The sequence below is a fragment of the Eutrigla gurnardus genome (assembly GCF_963514095.1).
Source record: "Eutrigla gurnardus genome assembly, chromosome: 20".
In the NCBI taxonomy this organism is placed as follows: domain Eukaryota; kingdom Metazoa; phylum Chordata; class Actinopteri; order Perciformes; family Triglidae; genus Eutrigla; species Eutrigla gurnardus.
In genome coordinates this window covers 13,180,398-13,195,343 of record NC_139931.1, presented here as the reverse complement: position 1 = coordinate 13,195,343, position 14,946 = coordinate 13,180,398, and the positions used below count along the sequence as shown (strand labels likewise).

Here is a 14,946-nt window from a genome sequence, read left to right as displayed (position 1 = left end):
CCCTTCTTCCTTCGGGTCATACCACTATCACAGGGGGGAGGCGTAGGGAAGTAGGAACAAGCTTCTAATTCCTCGGTTAAAAACCAAAACGAGAATGTCTAAAACAACCAAGGAAAAGAAAAGAAGGAAAAAAAGAAAGATTGCGAGAAAGGATGGGCTAAAAAACTGGGGGGGGGGGGGGGGGCGTTTGATCCTAATGTGTGTGCAATCCACTGCACCAATGATGTTGGGGAAAGCTGTAACAAAAAATAGTCAGTATTCAATTGTGACTGATCAAAGTAGAAACTAATGGTTGCACGTTGAAATTGAGGTTGCCCGTAATCTTGTAAAACTCCTCCTTGATGTAGATAGGTCTTCTGTGGATGCAGGGAAGGTGATAAATATGCAGGTGAATGACTTCAGCGCCAGACAAACACGTCTTATTGTGTGGCAAATGGTTCCTTTATTGAGGTTCTCTGCATCCCCAACAGAATAAAGGAAGCTCCCACTTGCAAGAAATCTCAATGTAACACAGACCATCTGTGGTACAGTGAGAGCATGGCTTTGTGCTGTCTGGTGCTGTATTTTTGGACTCAGCAGCCTCCATAAATATCTCAGTCCATCACCTGAGAATCTGTATCTCTCAATGAGATAGTCCTCTCCAAAGGCCAATGGGTCTGACCTGTCCCGGAAGACTCTTTCCTGCCTAAATGCTTGTCTGAGGATTAGGGCTTCCTCATCCAGTACATCCTCCAAAAAAGGACAAGCCATTATGTAGAGAGAACAGGTGAAGGAGTTGGACATACAGTACATACATACACATATATATATATATATATATATATATATAAACAGTGTTAAAGTAAATAGAACGTTAAAGTAAATAGAACGGAGCAAAGCTCCCCATAGTACGATAATAAAATGTAACAGGGATCTTAGTGGGGAAAGTAAAAAAATTGAGGAATCCGAACAGATCCAACGACTGCTCCTCTGGAATCTGTGTCCCAATGAAAATAAATACAGTACACTTCTGACTTGAGAGATTATATACCAATAATATTCTTTCCGGTTTTTTATATTAAATGTCATGACATTCATTCAATGGTTGGCTATATATACTTTGTTTTTCAAAAAGCACATGAATTTTGATAAACAAGCTAAACCCTTCAAAGAACACATTTCAATTCTCAATCATCTATTATTATTATAATTAAGCACTGTAAATCTCATTGTTTTAACTGTTTTGGTGATTGAAATATTCATATTAAAATGACCGTCTTCATGATTACCAGAAGTGAATCAACAATTTCAGAGATGAGAATGATGACTGCACTCACCACTGCTCCTTAAATCAAACATTTTGATGACAAACACTTGTTTCTTAGCTGAGTGCCTTTCCTTCCACAACAGTGAAAATGTCCTGTAAGGACTTGTGAACACACTGCAGGAATTCATGGACATTGCGATCCGTGTAGCTTGACACAATGCAGCCAATCCAGTTTTCATGGACACTGTAGAAAATACCAAAACCATCAGGCACCTCCGGGGCAAAGCAACCAGTCATTATTGCAGGACCAGTGAGGGTGCTGGTGTACATGATGGGGATGTCAGTTATGGCAATGTACGCTGGATCTGTGTAAAAGCTGTGCAGAGCCTGGTTCTTTGAATTGGCCAGGTGTTCCAGGGCAAACAGGTGAAACTCAAAACCTTGACCTAATGAGAAACAAAAGTAATGGTGAGTTCAGCAAGACCAAAGGGTGTCTGTGTGTTGTGAGACCAATTCCGAAATCCCCCACTTCCAAAGTCATTATCTTAGTAGAACATATTGGAAGATATTAACTGGAAACATTATTTCCTAAGCACCTTATAACATTACTAACGGGAGGAATATCTTAGAGTGAAAGTGTAATGAAAATCCTTCAGGGCATGTTTTCAGAAATGTGTCGACGGGACAATACTTTAAATAGTTCACAAATATCACAATCGTAATCCTTCAAAAGCAAGTAAACATGTCATATACACACCCATAGAAGCTTCCTTAACGAGCTGCCGATGATATTTAGAGCACTCGGTCAGCATGGTCTGTAGTTGTTCCACGCTGTGTTTGCCTGGCTGGCGAACAAAGGCGTGTGAACATCGTTGTGTGTGAATGGTGGCTGTGTGGATGGTGTCTATGCGGCCATGTCTGAACGCTGCAGTGCTACAGGCCTCATGCGAGGTAACCGTCTGTCCATACTGCCTCAGGAAAGCCATTTGAAAAGCCAGCTGGACCATAGCGTCTGGAGTCAACTTGTTCTTCTTTAACTGTGCCTTGCCTTTCTCGAACCTGAGGTTATCAATGCTGAGTTTTGATACAGTTGAGTCAAAGTTGTCCTTGGCTTTTTTGATGCCACTCTCCAGCTCGCTGTCCAGGTTGAACTGCAGTCTGTGCACAGCAGACGCTGAATCCACAGCAGCAGCAGCCGAGCCCGGGTGGACCTGCGGCCGCTCCGTCATATCTTTGAAGATCTCATTCTGAAATCGAAGCATAGTTTTCCCGTCGCCCCAGGAGTGCTCCATATTAATGGCTGCCTGTCCGTCTTTGGTCAGAATGAGATTGAAGGACTTGTCGTACCACCGGTTGCAGCCGTCGCCATGCAGCGTGTTGTGGTAGAGGTGGTTAACGTCCCTCATGCTTTCATCGTCCAGACAGAGACAGAAGAGAGCGCTGTCAACAATCCGTAAAACCTCTGCGTTTCCAGCCGCTATCAGTTTGTCTCTCAGCCCGGCCCACACATCCCTGTCCTCACTGGTCAGGACCCCGAGAGGAAAAGCAGCTGCTGGCGTTGGGTCGGACAAAATGTACTTCAAATGGGACTGAATCTCTGCAGGCTTCACTAGATTCCCATCTCTGTCTACAACGTCAAACACATACATGTTGCCTTTCCTCATCACAAGGAGATGTCGCGCTGTCTCCTCTGTGAAGAGCTCATCTCTCCCAATCTTAGGGATCCGAGTTGTGTTGAAGAGGCGAAAGTACTGAGACATGTCCAGGGGGGAAGCATTCACCATGTAAGCTCCATACCAAGACAGAGAGGACGGGACCCAGCGGATTAACCTTTTGAAACCATCTGTGTCACTCTTTGCTGGGTTGCGGTGGACAATCTCTGGCTCCAGAAATCCAGCTCGTAGTGTTTTCATGAAGCGGACTGCTGAACACACCACATTAGTTGCCCGCACAAGCTGGTCATTGTACTCCGTTTTTGGGTCGGGCTTAAACATCCCAGCAGGGTTGATGTTCAACACCAAAGGGACACGAGTACAAAGGTACCTGTCAGACCATGATACTGAAAGAAAAAGAGTTATTTAACCACATTCATTAGTGATTGTACAAATATGAGATGCATTCAAATCCAGGGTAGTTATCAGAATGGCAGATTAACCTGAGCTGTAGCTTGTGTGCTTATTGTTTTTGTCTTGAGCTACCAGATCCTCCTGCAGCTGCTTCCCCACACCGTTCTGGAAATCCAGTGCAAGTTTCTCTGTTGTTCTAAGGATACACAATCAAGATTGTTCCAAATAAGATTTAAGTGAGAATGGATAAGCAAGTTTCAAATATGAAATTGTTGATTGTCTTTCAAAAAAACGTACCTGAACTGTTCATCATCCAACAGAGGCTTCTGGGCAGCTAAATACCTCCTGAGAGTATCCGCCAGCTTCGGTATGGGTAGCCTTAATGTCACAGGGCAGAACTGATGATTTGTTTTTATATTTGACACTATTGATGGATTGCTGTGTTTTTACTGCATGGATTTGGATGAATTGTTTGGTTTTATACTGCATGCTTTTATATTAACCGCCTTGTACATGTGCTCCCAGTCACTGTTACTAATAACCACCTGATAATCTGCACCTGTCCCAGGCTTTTCCCCCATGACATGCAAGGTTTTCCACCAATTGGGGCTCGGAGACTGAAGCAAGGGGCAAATGATGCGGCTCTGTGACGACCTCTGTTGCCGTCTAAGAGGCGGAACATTCTGTCGCTGCTAGTATACTTGGACAATATTATAATTTACTCATCTGACTTCTCCTCTCATGTGCAGCATCTACATGAGGTGTTCCAGAGGCTCCTGTGTATGTGAGAGCCCTCATGTCTCAGTATAAGCTTGAGGGTTTAAAGTGGACATATGTCAGAGTGAAAATCCCCAGGTAGTCTTGTCGAGTTCCCCTCGAGTCAGGATCTGCACCAACCACACCATTCACTAGGTCACACATGCAAGGGTAAATAGATGCTCTGAATTAGTCATGGAATCTATGTCTGTCCTCTAAGCTTTTTTCATATTTTCAAATATAATAATAATAATATAGAAGTACTAGTTGTATAAGCTGTAACACAATGACGTGTTTGTTAAAGTGCACATCATTACTGTTAATACTCCATACCTGAGCTGCACCACACCTTTCAGGGTTATTCGGGGTTGGAAATGGATGTTCGGTCAACTTTTCAACGACTACATGAATCTTTCTTCGGTGATCCAATATGAATTCAGCCATCTGTGTAATTACTTTTGAAAGATGTAGTTAAATGGAGAAGCTGAAATAAGACAGTTTCATACGTGTCTCGATTCCTATTGGATCATCTTAGAAACATTCATGTAGTTGATGAGAAGATGTTGAACAAATGTCCCTTTCCAATCCCGAATAACCCGATTAATAATTAAACTTATTACAGGTGGTAAATTACTCAGTTACTCGTTTACATGTGTCAGTCAACTGTAATGTGAAAATGTGTTTGTGGCTCCTTACTTGGGTAGACTCTTCTGGTAATGCATCGATGGTACAACACTTCGGTGCAGATACTCTGTTGAAGGCGTCCTGTCGCTGCTGTAGTTTCTCTTACTGAAGCCCAGAGCAGCGGCTCTTAAAGTCATTCTGGAGTTCCTCAGAGATGAAACGCACTGCGTTTGAAGCAGACTGATCATGATGGCGTTGGCTGGAGATCCCAATACCTACTGTGTTGTTTTCTGATGAGACACCTGTCACTCCAGGTAACAAGTCAGAGACAGAGAGCACACTCACCTCCTCGACCCTCACGAAAGGATTCCAGGATGTCTAAACTGGGAAGTGAAGAAGGCCTCTGGGCAAACAGTCATCGAGAATGCAGATGAAGTCTCAAATATTGACTTGAGGTAAATATTACGGGCCCTAGTTTCGTGGCGCAGCGCAGGGTGGCGGAGCCGGCGCAATGCAAGTTTCGACCCGCGCAGCCTTGCGCACCGTCAGTTTGGCAGTTTGGTGGATCGCCTGCGCCAAGATGGGTGTGGCGGCGCAGCAGTGGGAGGCGTCACAGATTCAGCTTGGCGTAGCGGAAGTTTCGTGGCAAAAAGCCTCGCCGAGACTGCGCTGAAAGCTCGCCAGCTCCAACCTGGTCTACTTTCGGCGCAAGGCGTAAATAAAGTCCATTCATTCAATGCGAATCACAGCTGGCGGAGTGGAAGTTTGTCTGACGGCGCGCAGTGCGCACACGTCACCGAGACCTCACAGGCAGGTTTCCACAGTTCCAGGCACATTTAAATGCAATACATAATCACAACAAACACTATTTAATGCAAGTAATTGAATCAACACGTGAATTTATATCTATATAGATTGTCCCGTCACATCTGACGTCAGATCAAAGGCGGATGGCACGCGTAGCGGAAACTCAGCCTCTCGGACCAAAACATCTCCCTCTCTCTCTCCTGTTTTTTATAATATGGGCATTGTTATTATTATGATACGCGCGCACAGCGCGTGATGCGCGTGGTAGGAGCGGCGGCGCTGCTTCTGTCATCGGGTTGTCAAGTGACGGAACTTGCACTGAACCTCCCCTAACGCATTAAAGGAGAGGAGAGGAGCTCATTTGATTGGTGAAGATCTGAATCGGCTGTATTAATCCCAGTCCACGCCTCGTCTCCTCCTCGTCTCCCACTCACGCCTTCTTCTCCTCCCTCTTTCCCACTTGCGCCGGTGGGCGAGACGGGAGGTGTGCCTGCGCGAGCCTGCGCGGTGCACGAAATATGCAAAGTCCAGGCGGACACACCCCGTCGGCGCGGCGCAGGTGCGCTGAAAGCTGACTGCGCCTGGTCTACGAAACTAGGGCCCTTCATCTTAAACAGCGCAAACTGAAGAGTCTAACATCAGTGTAAGCATAACCACCATTAACAAAAAAAACGTTTAATGATGCGTGACACATTTCCCAGTACGTCATCCAAGTATAAAAGTTGCCTCATTGAATCCCATTTAACTCCAAGGTTCACCATCATTCAAAATGCAAGCAAAAACACCTGATTGTCATTTTGACAGTATTTTAAATTACATTTCCCTTTTCACACAAAGAAAAATAATTATAATACAGTTTAGGTTCAGGTAGTATCAAATAGGCTTTTCAATGTGAATCTAAAATTTAAAGTCCCAGTCGGCAACATTTTTTTGATCATATTCACCGAAGTCGACACTACGCTCCGATAAAACAACATAAATCATCCGGTTTTTAGAAAAAAAGCGCGCCTCTACGTGCACATAGAGCCTGTTGTTTGTTTTGTAAAATATCAACAAAGCCCGGGGTCATCCTGTCCAATCAGCACACAGGGCTGTGTTCGTGCACACAGAGCCCTTCTTCCTTCGGGTCATACCACTATCACAGGGGGGAGGCGTAGGGAAGTAGGAACAAGCTTCTAATTCCTCGGTTAAAAACCAAAACGAGAATGTCTAAAACAACCAAGGAAAAGAAAAGAAGGAAAAAAAGAAAGATTGCGAGAAAGGATGGGCTAAAAAACTGGGGGGGGGGGGGGGGGGGGGGGGGCGTTTGATCCTAATGTGTGTGCAATCCACTGCACCAATGATGTTGGGGAAAGCTGTAACAAAAAATAGTCAGTATTCAATTGTGACTGATCAAAGTAGAAACTAATGGTTGCACGTTGAAATTGAGGTTGCCTGTAATCTTGTAAAACTCCTCCTTGATGTAGATAGGTCTTCTGTGGATGCAGGGAAGGTGATAAATATGCAGGTGAATGACTTCAGCGCCAGACAAACACGTCTTATTGTGTGGCAAATGGTTCCTTTATTGAGGTTCTCTGCATCCCCAACAGAATAAAGGAAGCTCCCACTTGCAAGAAATCTCAATGTAACACAGACCATCTGTGGTACAGTGAGAGCATGGCTTTGTGCTGTCTGGTGCTGTATTTTTGGACTCAGCAGCCTCCATAAATATCTCAGTCCATCACCTGAGAATCTGTATCTCTCAATGAGATAGTCCTCTCCAAAGGCCAATGGGTCTGACCTGTCCCGGAAGACTCTTTCCTGCCTAAATGCTTGTCTGAGGATTAGGGCTTCCTCATCCAGTACATCCTCCAAAAAAGGACAAGCCATTATGTAGAGAGAACAGGTGAAGGAGTTGGACATACAGTACATACATACACACATATATATATATATATATATATATATATATATATATATATATATATATATATATAAACAGTGTTAAAGTAAATAGAACGTTAAAGTAAATAGAACGGAGCAAAGCTCCCCATAGTACGATAATAAAAGGTAACAGGGATCTTAGTGGGGAAAGTAAAAAAATTGAGGAATCCGAACAGATCCAACGACTGCTCCTCTGGAATCTGTGTCCCAATGAAAATAAATACAGTACACTTCTGACTTGAGAGATTATATACCAATAATATTCTTTCCGGTTTTTTATATTAAATGTCATGACATTCATTCAATGGTTGGCTATATATACTTTGTTTTTCAAAAAGCACATGAATTTTGATAAACAAGCTAAACCCTTCAAAGAACACATTTCAATTCTCAATCATCTAAATAATTAAGCACTGTAAATCTCATTGTTTTAACTGTTTTGGTGATTGAAATATTCATATTAATATGACCGTCTTCATGATTACCAGAAGTGAATCAACAATTTCAGAGATGAGAATGATGACTGCACTCACCACTGCTCCTTAAATCAAACATTGTGATGACAAACACTTGTTTCTTAGCTGAGTGCCTTTCCTTCCACAACAGTGAAAATGTCCTGTAAGGACTTGTGAACACACTGCAGGAATTCATGTAATGTCTTAACTCTAACTTATATTATTATTATTGCTCTAGATCGGCTCTGCTTGTTACTGTGCAGCCTCAACACCTAAATAGGAATTAATGCAGACAGGCTTTTAAGCTTAAAGTCCCATAGACTAGTTAACTTTTAGATTGCAGTTTCCCTTGAGCGGTTGTTCTCCGTATATGGGTCATTCCGTGTCATTTCATCAAATGCCTCCCACCTGACCATCTCAGAATGTTCTGAACAAATTCAAGTACAAAGACACTTGTTAATAGGAGAAATCCAAAATATTAGGTCTCTACTGTAAACAGTTTTCTCATGAAACATCATTGAATGAAGGGTAGTTTTGGCATCATGCTCTGAAAAGCCATTTTTAAACAGCAATATCTGGAAAACTATCTCACCTGTGGCCTTCAACATTTCTACAGTGTATATCTGTTACTAATAGCCTCCAGACGTGGAATATCGGGGGTGTAGCTCAATGATAACCTAGTATGGTAGGTACTTAAAATCTGGCTTGTTGAAATAAAGTAGTACATTTGAAGAGTGGCTGAGCTCCCATTTTTGCAGATAAAAGACTTCTATCACTTCCGCCTCTATCTCTGGTGTTAGCTTAAGCATTCTACAAAATATGGTCTCTCTCAGATGATTAGTTTTACAGATATTAAGGCTCAAAAATGGAAGTAAACACATATTTGCCCAACTTCAGAGTCATATTCCAAAAAACTGACAACAAGTATTAGGTCCAAACTTACTTTTTTTGAAAGATCATAATCTTGTTAAAATCATATTAAAAAACCGGGAGGGTAGCTGATGAATGATAACCTAGTACGGTACACTCTTAGAAATAAAAGTGCTAAGTAGAACCATATAAGGTTCTTCGGCTTGTCCTCATAGGAGAACCCTTTTTGGCTCCAGGTAGAACCTTTTATAAAGGTTCCACCTGGAACCCTTTTGGAAGGTTCTACCGAGAACCCCAAATAAAGGGTTATACCTAGAACTGTGTGCGTAAAGTTCCACCCAGAACCCCCCATGAGAGGTTCTACAAAGAACCCACGAAGGGAGTTCCACTAAGAACCCTTTCATATTTCAAGGGTTTCATCTAGAACCTGCACAGGGAGTTCCACTAAGAACCCTTTCATTTTTCAAGGGTTACATCTAGAATCCACACAGGGAGTTCCACTAAGAACCCTTTCATATTTCAATGGTTTCATCTAGAACCCACACAGGGAGTTCCACTAAGAACCCTTTCATTTTTCAAAGATTACGTCTAGAACCCACACAGGGAGTTCCACTAAGAACCCTTTTATTTTTCAAGGGTTTTATCTAGAACCCACACAGGGAGTTCCACTAAGAACCCTTTCGTATTTCAAGGGTTTCATCTAGAACCCACACAGGGAGTTCCACTAAGAACCCTTTCGTTTTTCAAGGGGTTTCATCTAGAACCTACAAAAGGAGTTCCACCAAGAACCCTTTCATGTTTCAAGGGTTTCATCTAGACCTCACACAGGTGGTTCTAAAAACATCCCTTTTCAAAGGTTTTCACAAATAACTGTCTTGTCCTCTGAGGGTTCTATAAAGAACCATATTGTATTCTACATATCAGTTTAGTTCATATTATATTGTGGTCATTTATCATGTTGACATTGAACAAACATTCAAAACATTTTAATGAGAAAAACATTTATTTAAAGATAGTCCAACAGAACAGACTGTGTAGGTCCCAGGGGAGAACAGGTCAAAAGTCAGCACAGTGGAATCAGCAACATGACAGGCCAGACATATCATGCTGTCCTCAGTCGTGGATTTGTGTAATCTCCAGCAATGGTGACATGGCAGAAAGTGGAAACAAAAAAGAGTTTTAGTTCCATCAATCCAAGGTGCACTTACTTCGCCTTATTGTAAGCTATCTACAAACAATAAAATAATGCATGGTCCAATGAAAGGAATCAGAGTACATACTGTACGTAGTAATCGTGACAGTGGAACAGAATCATGAGAAAGTGAGGGAACCCCACAAAGTTTTCACATTGATTTAAATAATGTTAAAATACTTTTCAGTGTTATGTAACAAGTACTCAAAATGTTACGTATTATAACAATAATGGAAATCTCAGCAAAACCCTCTTTTTCAAGCCAATGGCACACTTCGGCTTTTCGTCCAAGCTGTGTAAGTCATTTCTACAAGAAAACAAACAAGCAAGCAAACGAACAAAACATAACAAGAAACAAATGCTTAGTCCACCTTTCACCATAAAAGTCCTCAGCTAGGGTCAAGCATGCTGAAATAAGATATTATATTTAGCTCACCTTGATTCTCTGAAGTTTCTTCTGTTCTCTCTCTCTTCTGTTCTTCTTTGTTCTGTTCTGTTCACAGTAATCACTATTGGTATGTCACACCTGGTTTGTAGAGGGGGAAGACTAGACCATAGGTGCAATCCATGGGGCAACCAGCTCTTAACTCACACATGACAGCCACCATTGGGCCAGCTCCCAGGCCCAACACACCAAACCTCTCCCTTTCCCCGGGGAGATCAAGGTACAATTCCTGGCATCAACAAACCCTGATGCAGTAGCCACAAAGTCAGCATTACAATATGATTTTTTTTTTAACATCAGTTAAGGCTTGGCCTCTGACATCAAAGACCTTCCTTTATCACTGAACTTATGTGCAGCTTCACAACTTGACTAAGCCAGTCAGCAGGGTAGAGCAGCCATGGGATGAGGCCAATCATGGAAAAGTATGAGGAGGAGACAAATACATGAGTAAAATTGTCTGTAAAATAAGTGTTTAATATTTTTCAAATTGTCTGTCACTAATCCACACATCACCTCAGTAGGCATTAACATGGTCACTCTGTCTGACTGCATCAACCAGGCCTTGAACTCACAACCTCAAATTGTATCTCTAGATCATGTGACTTGTAACAAACTTTCAAAAGCCTTTGTCCAGTGAATAGTATAGCTCACTTAAATGCCCCAGAAAGAGGGGTTATATCCTTGCTGCAGGGACCCTGGGTTAAATTCCCCTCGCTGCTTCTTTGCTTTGTGTCATTTCCTCCTGAAGAAGGGAGTAGTGTAACTAAACTTTTAAAAAATAAACACAATTATAGCTGCGTCGGGTCCAGACTATTTTTGGCAACTTTAGGCAATTCTGAGCAACAAACAGGAGAATAGGAAGGCAAGACAGTTGACATTGTAATGTTGCACATTTTGCACCAGTTGAGGCTGAAATCCACAATTTCTGGAACCAAAGACCATTGTCTATCGCACTGAGCTAGTGGCAACTCAACTGTGGCTTCACAAATTGACTAAGCCATTCACAGTCAAAAATCAGTGTCTGAGGTAAAATTCTGATATGTTTTTGTCAAACATCATCTACCCTGACTCTAAAATTTTGTACATTTGTTTCACAAAGACTACAAGGTATTTTGATGTATCACCATTATCACGCTTGCTGGGGCTTGAAACCACATCGTCTGGCACCAAGAACCAGCTCCTAGCCAATGAGCTAATTGTCTGGAAGTGAAATCAGCAAGGTATGATATCTCTCAACATGGGAATTGATACTGTGACCTAAAAGCAGAAGTCGCAGTTTGTACAGACAGAGCTAAACAGACACATGATCAGCTCCCTCTGTCTGACCACTGACATGAAGGAGCTGTCAACCTGGCTGTGTGAGTGAGTGTGGCGAGTCAGAGGAGTCCATGCTCTGCATGTTCTCCTGGATAGCTCAGTGGGTAATGATACAGACTTAGATTTGGAGGGTGGGGGTTAAAATCCCAGTCACAGCTAATCTTTGATAAAATAATAAAGTATTTGTTTCAGTTATCTTAACATTGAAGCTTTCTATTTGGCCGCTGCATTAAGCAGCAATCACTGGCAATGGCTCAATCATTCCTTTCTTTTGCACTTTGGCAGTCTATTGCTCAGTGTATAGTCCTATTCATTCAAGAAATATACATTGAAAATGTATGTGTATGAGCGCAGTGTGTATGATTTGTGTTTGCAGAGCAGAGCTTCTCTACAACTGCACTTTTTGACATCTAATTGTTTGTAAAGTCTTATAGAAGCATAGGGATTTAAGTTACCACAGCACTTTAACTTTTGCTTGATTCATTTGTTTCATATCTGACAGGGTGATTGTATTTGCTTTGTTTTAGCCAAGTCAGCGAGTTTCGATCTTCATTGAAAAAATATGTTATCATCATATCCGTGGACTTGTTTCCAAAATGAAATGTCTCGCCAAACCTTTTGTTATTTTACTTCACTTCCAGCTGGGTGTATATTACAGATCTGCTGTGTTCTGTGATCTCCACTAACCCTCCTAAGAGACTTAGGAATGAGATGAAAAAGAATTAGACTTATCGGCAAAACTAATGGGAGTGTTATATGAATGTGTTGTGACTGACATTCAGAAATACCTGCAGTCCTTGCAGCGCCTATTCCAGCATAGAGGTTACAGAGCGTATAAATTATATTCATTTCCACTGTATGACCTACATAAATAGCACTACAAATATTAAGTGGAATAAGCTATGTAATTTGCATTTGCATGTGATAGTCTGACATTGTGTCCTCCTTGTATTGGATGTAAGAAATGCTAATGTCATGACCTGCAATTAAAGTTGTTTTGTAAGTTAAATCGTTGCATAAATTGTATTATTGCTTTAAAAGAAACTAGTAAAAGGAATTACTACCCAGATATTAACTGCTTAGTCTCCGGTTTACTTGTAACAAACAGAGTACTACTAACAAACAAATATGTTTTTTTTATTTTTTATGTTCCGTTATTCCTCGGAGGGAACCCCCTGCGGTGGAGAGATGGGGTGGAAACCTTCAATTAGTGCCTGTGCACAGAGGAAGAAGGTATGTGTCCACATTGTTTCCACACGTACCCTTGAGTCGGAAAACTGTGGATATGTTGATAAGTGTTATTTCTGAATAAAAACTCAACCGTTAGACGAGTACTCACTCTGAAAGCCCAAACAGACTTGTTGAAATGTGTATTTGCACCAGTCCATGTGAAAATGACATGAGTCTGCACATGCCATTGAAATACCCAAATAATAATAATGAAAAATAGAAATACATAAGAAACATCGAGGTAAAATGGTTGGGAAATGCTAATAATGTACTAATATGAAAGTATGTCGCAATGTTTTCGCGGGGTCCGAACAAATAATAATATTAATATTAAGAGTGTTTGTTGGTATGTGTGACCTCTGCTGTGCTCATCCTTATTGTCTGCTGTTTGTCTCAGAGGATAGGAGGGGCCTGAAATAGAAAACCCAGAAGCAAGCCGAATGTAAGTCAACCTCTTTTTTATAGAAATCTGTTAGTATGTCTGTTAACGTATATTTGACTTCCTGTTATGCTCACTTGACTCTGTTCTAATGATGGTGAACCATAGTGTTGCTTTGGAACGAAATAGTGACTATTAGTAACCCTATTCAAAAAGTGTTTTTGAATAGGGTCCTTAAAACTGATCCCGGTGCAGCGGACCTTGTTTTTTAAACAAGTTTGAGATGATTTGAATTATTCAAGGAGGACAGTTCAGTTTGAAATAGAAAACAAATCATCAGAAAACAAGATAGATATGGTTAACTACAATTAAGGAGTCACGACAACGTCAATAATTATTTTAATTCTGAAATTGATCAGAAATGTATCAAAAATCTTTGGGGAAGCTTTATGTGAATGAATCTGAATGTTGACGTGTTGAAGCGTTTGGATTTTACAAAGAAAGACTAGAGAGACTAGAAAGACTAAAGAGTCTAGAAAGACTGGTGTTAGGGACCTAACCGTTAGGACTACACAATGCGGCCTACAAAGCCTACACATGCGGCCAGGACAAAGGGACAAAGGGGATTAAAAACTACACCGCCATTTTAGTTTCACATCTCACCCAGGTGAGAAATGTGACGACACACAACTGGTGCCCTATTGGCTGACAATCTTCAGGGAACCCTGGGGGGTCCCCTGGAGCGGCCTAAGCTATATAATCCGGCGCCGCCGGAGGAACGCTCTCTTTCCATCGTAACTCACGTTACACCAGGAGGTGAACATTACGTCTGCAGCGTTTTCCTTTGTCCTACGCCGCAGTCTTTCCCCCAAACTCGCTGGACGAGCAACAGTTGTTTTACCCCTCTTTTTCTCTACTCGTTTTATTTTTCTTTTGTTTATCATTTTGGATCCCGAGGAGACCACCGCGACAGCGCGACTCTCCCGTTCCCCGCGGTAAGAAGAAAAACTTTCTTCGTCCCAGCTGCCAGCAGAACGGATAACTCGACCCAACTTTGTCTGAAATCAGCTGACTAAATCGCCGAGCCCCGCGATTGTTCCTCGTTCCCTGCAGAAGGAAGAATAACTAACGGTTTTCTTCAACCAATTGGATCCGGCGCTGAACGAGCGCCCACGAACTACCGTCCGTTGCCGGCGTCAAGGAACGCCATCACCGCACGGGACGAAACCCTCACATCGACGCATCTCACATCGACAAAAGTAAGAGGCTATTTGTCTGGGCAGAAGCAGAGATTCGATAGTGTAGGACGTGCTTGTAATTCTTGTTAATGTGTTTTAAGTTCTGATCGCGGACCGCCGAGTCCGTTTGTTCATGTGCTGCTGTATTTGAATGCTGATCGTGTACCCACGCCGCTGGGTTGATTTCTGTAACAGTGTTTTTGACTAACCTCCGCCATATTCGCGAGCTCAGAAAGCCTCTACTATCAGTTAAAAGACCGGTCTCGTGGAATAAACGCCAGTTCATTCACGCGCGCCCGTGTGATAGCAGCACGCCTTCTGAGCCTCAGAATATCGCTCGCGCATTCTCCCTCTCTTTGTTTGTGTCCCGCTAACACACACACACACACACACATATA

The 14,946-nt window shown here is 42.2% G+C and overlaps 1 protein-coding gene across 1 annotated transcript; it reads right to left on the bottom strand.

Moving 5' to 3' along the window:
* Positions 1-1,360: 1,360 nt before the first annotated feature.
* On the bottom strand, positions 1,361-4,940 carry LOC311031473 (carnitine O-palmitoyltransferase 2, mitochondrial-like; the record flags this gene model as incomplete). Its single annotated transcript, XM_084037778.1, has 5 exons — positions 1,361-1,692; positions 2,004-3,305; positions 3,402-3,508; positions 3,610-3,690; positions 4,765-4,940. The coding sequence occupies 5 exons, from the start codon at positions 4,938-4,940 to the stop codon at positions 1,361-1,363; spliced, it is 1,998 nt and encodes a 665-aa protein (XP_083893904.1).
* Between the last annotated feature and the right edge of the window lie 10,006 nt (positions 4,941-14,946).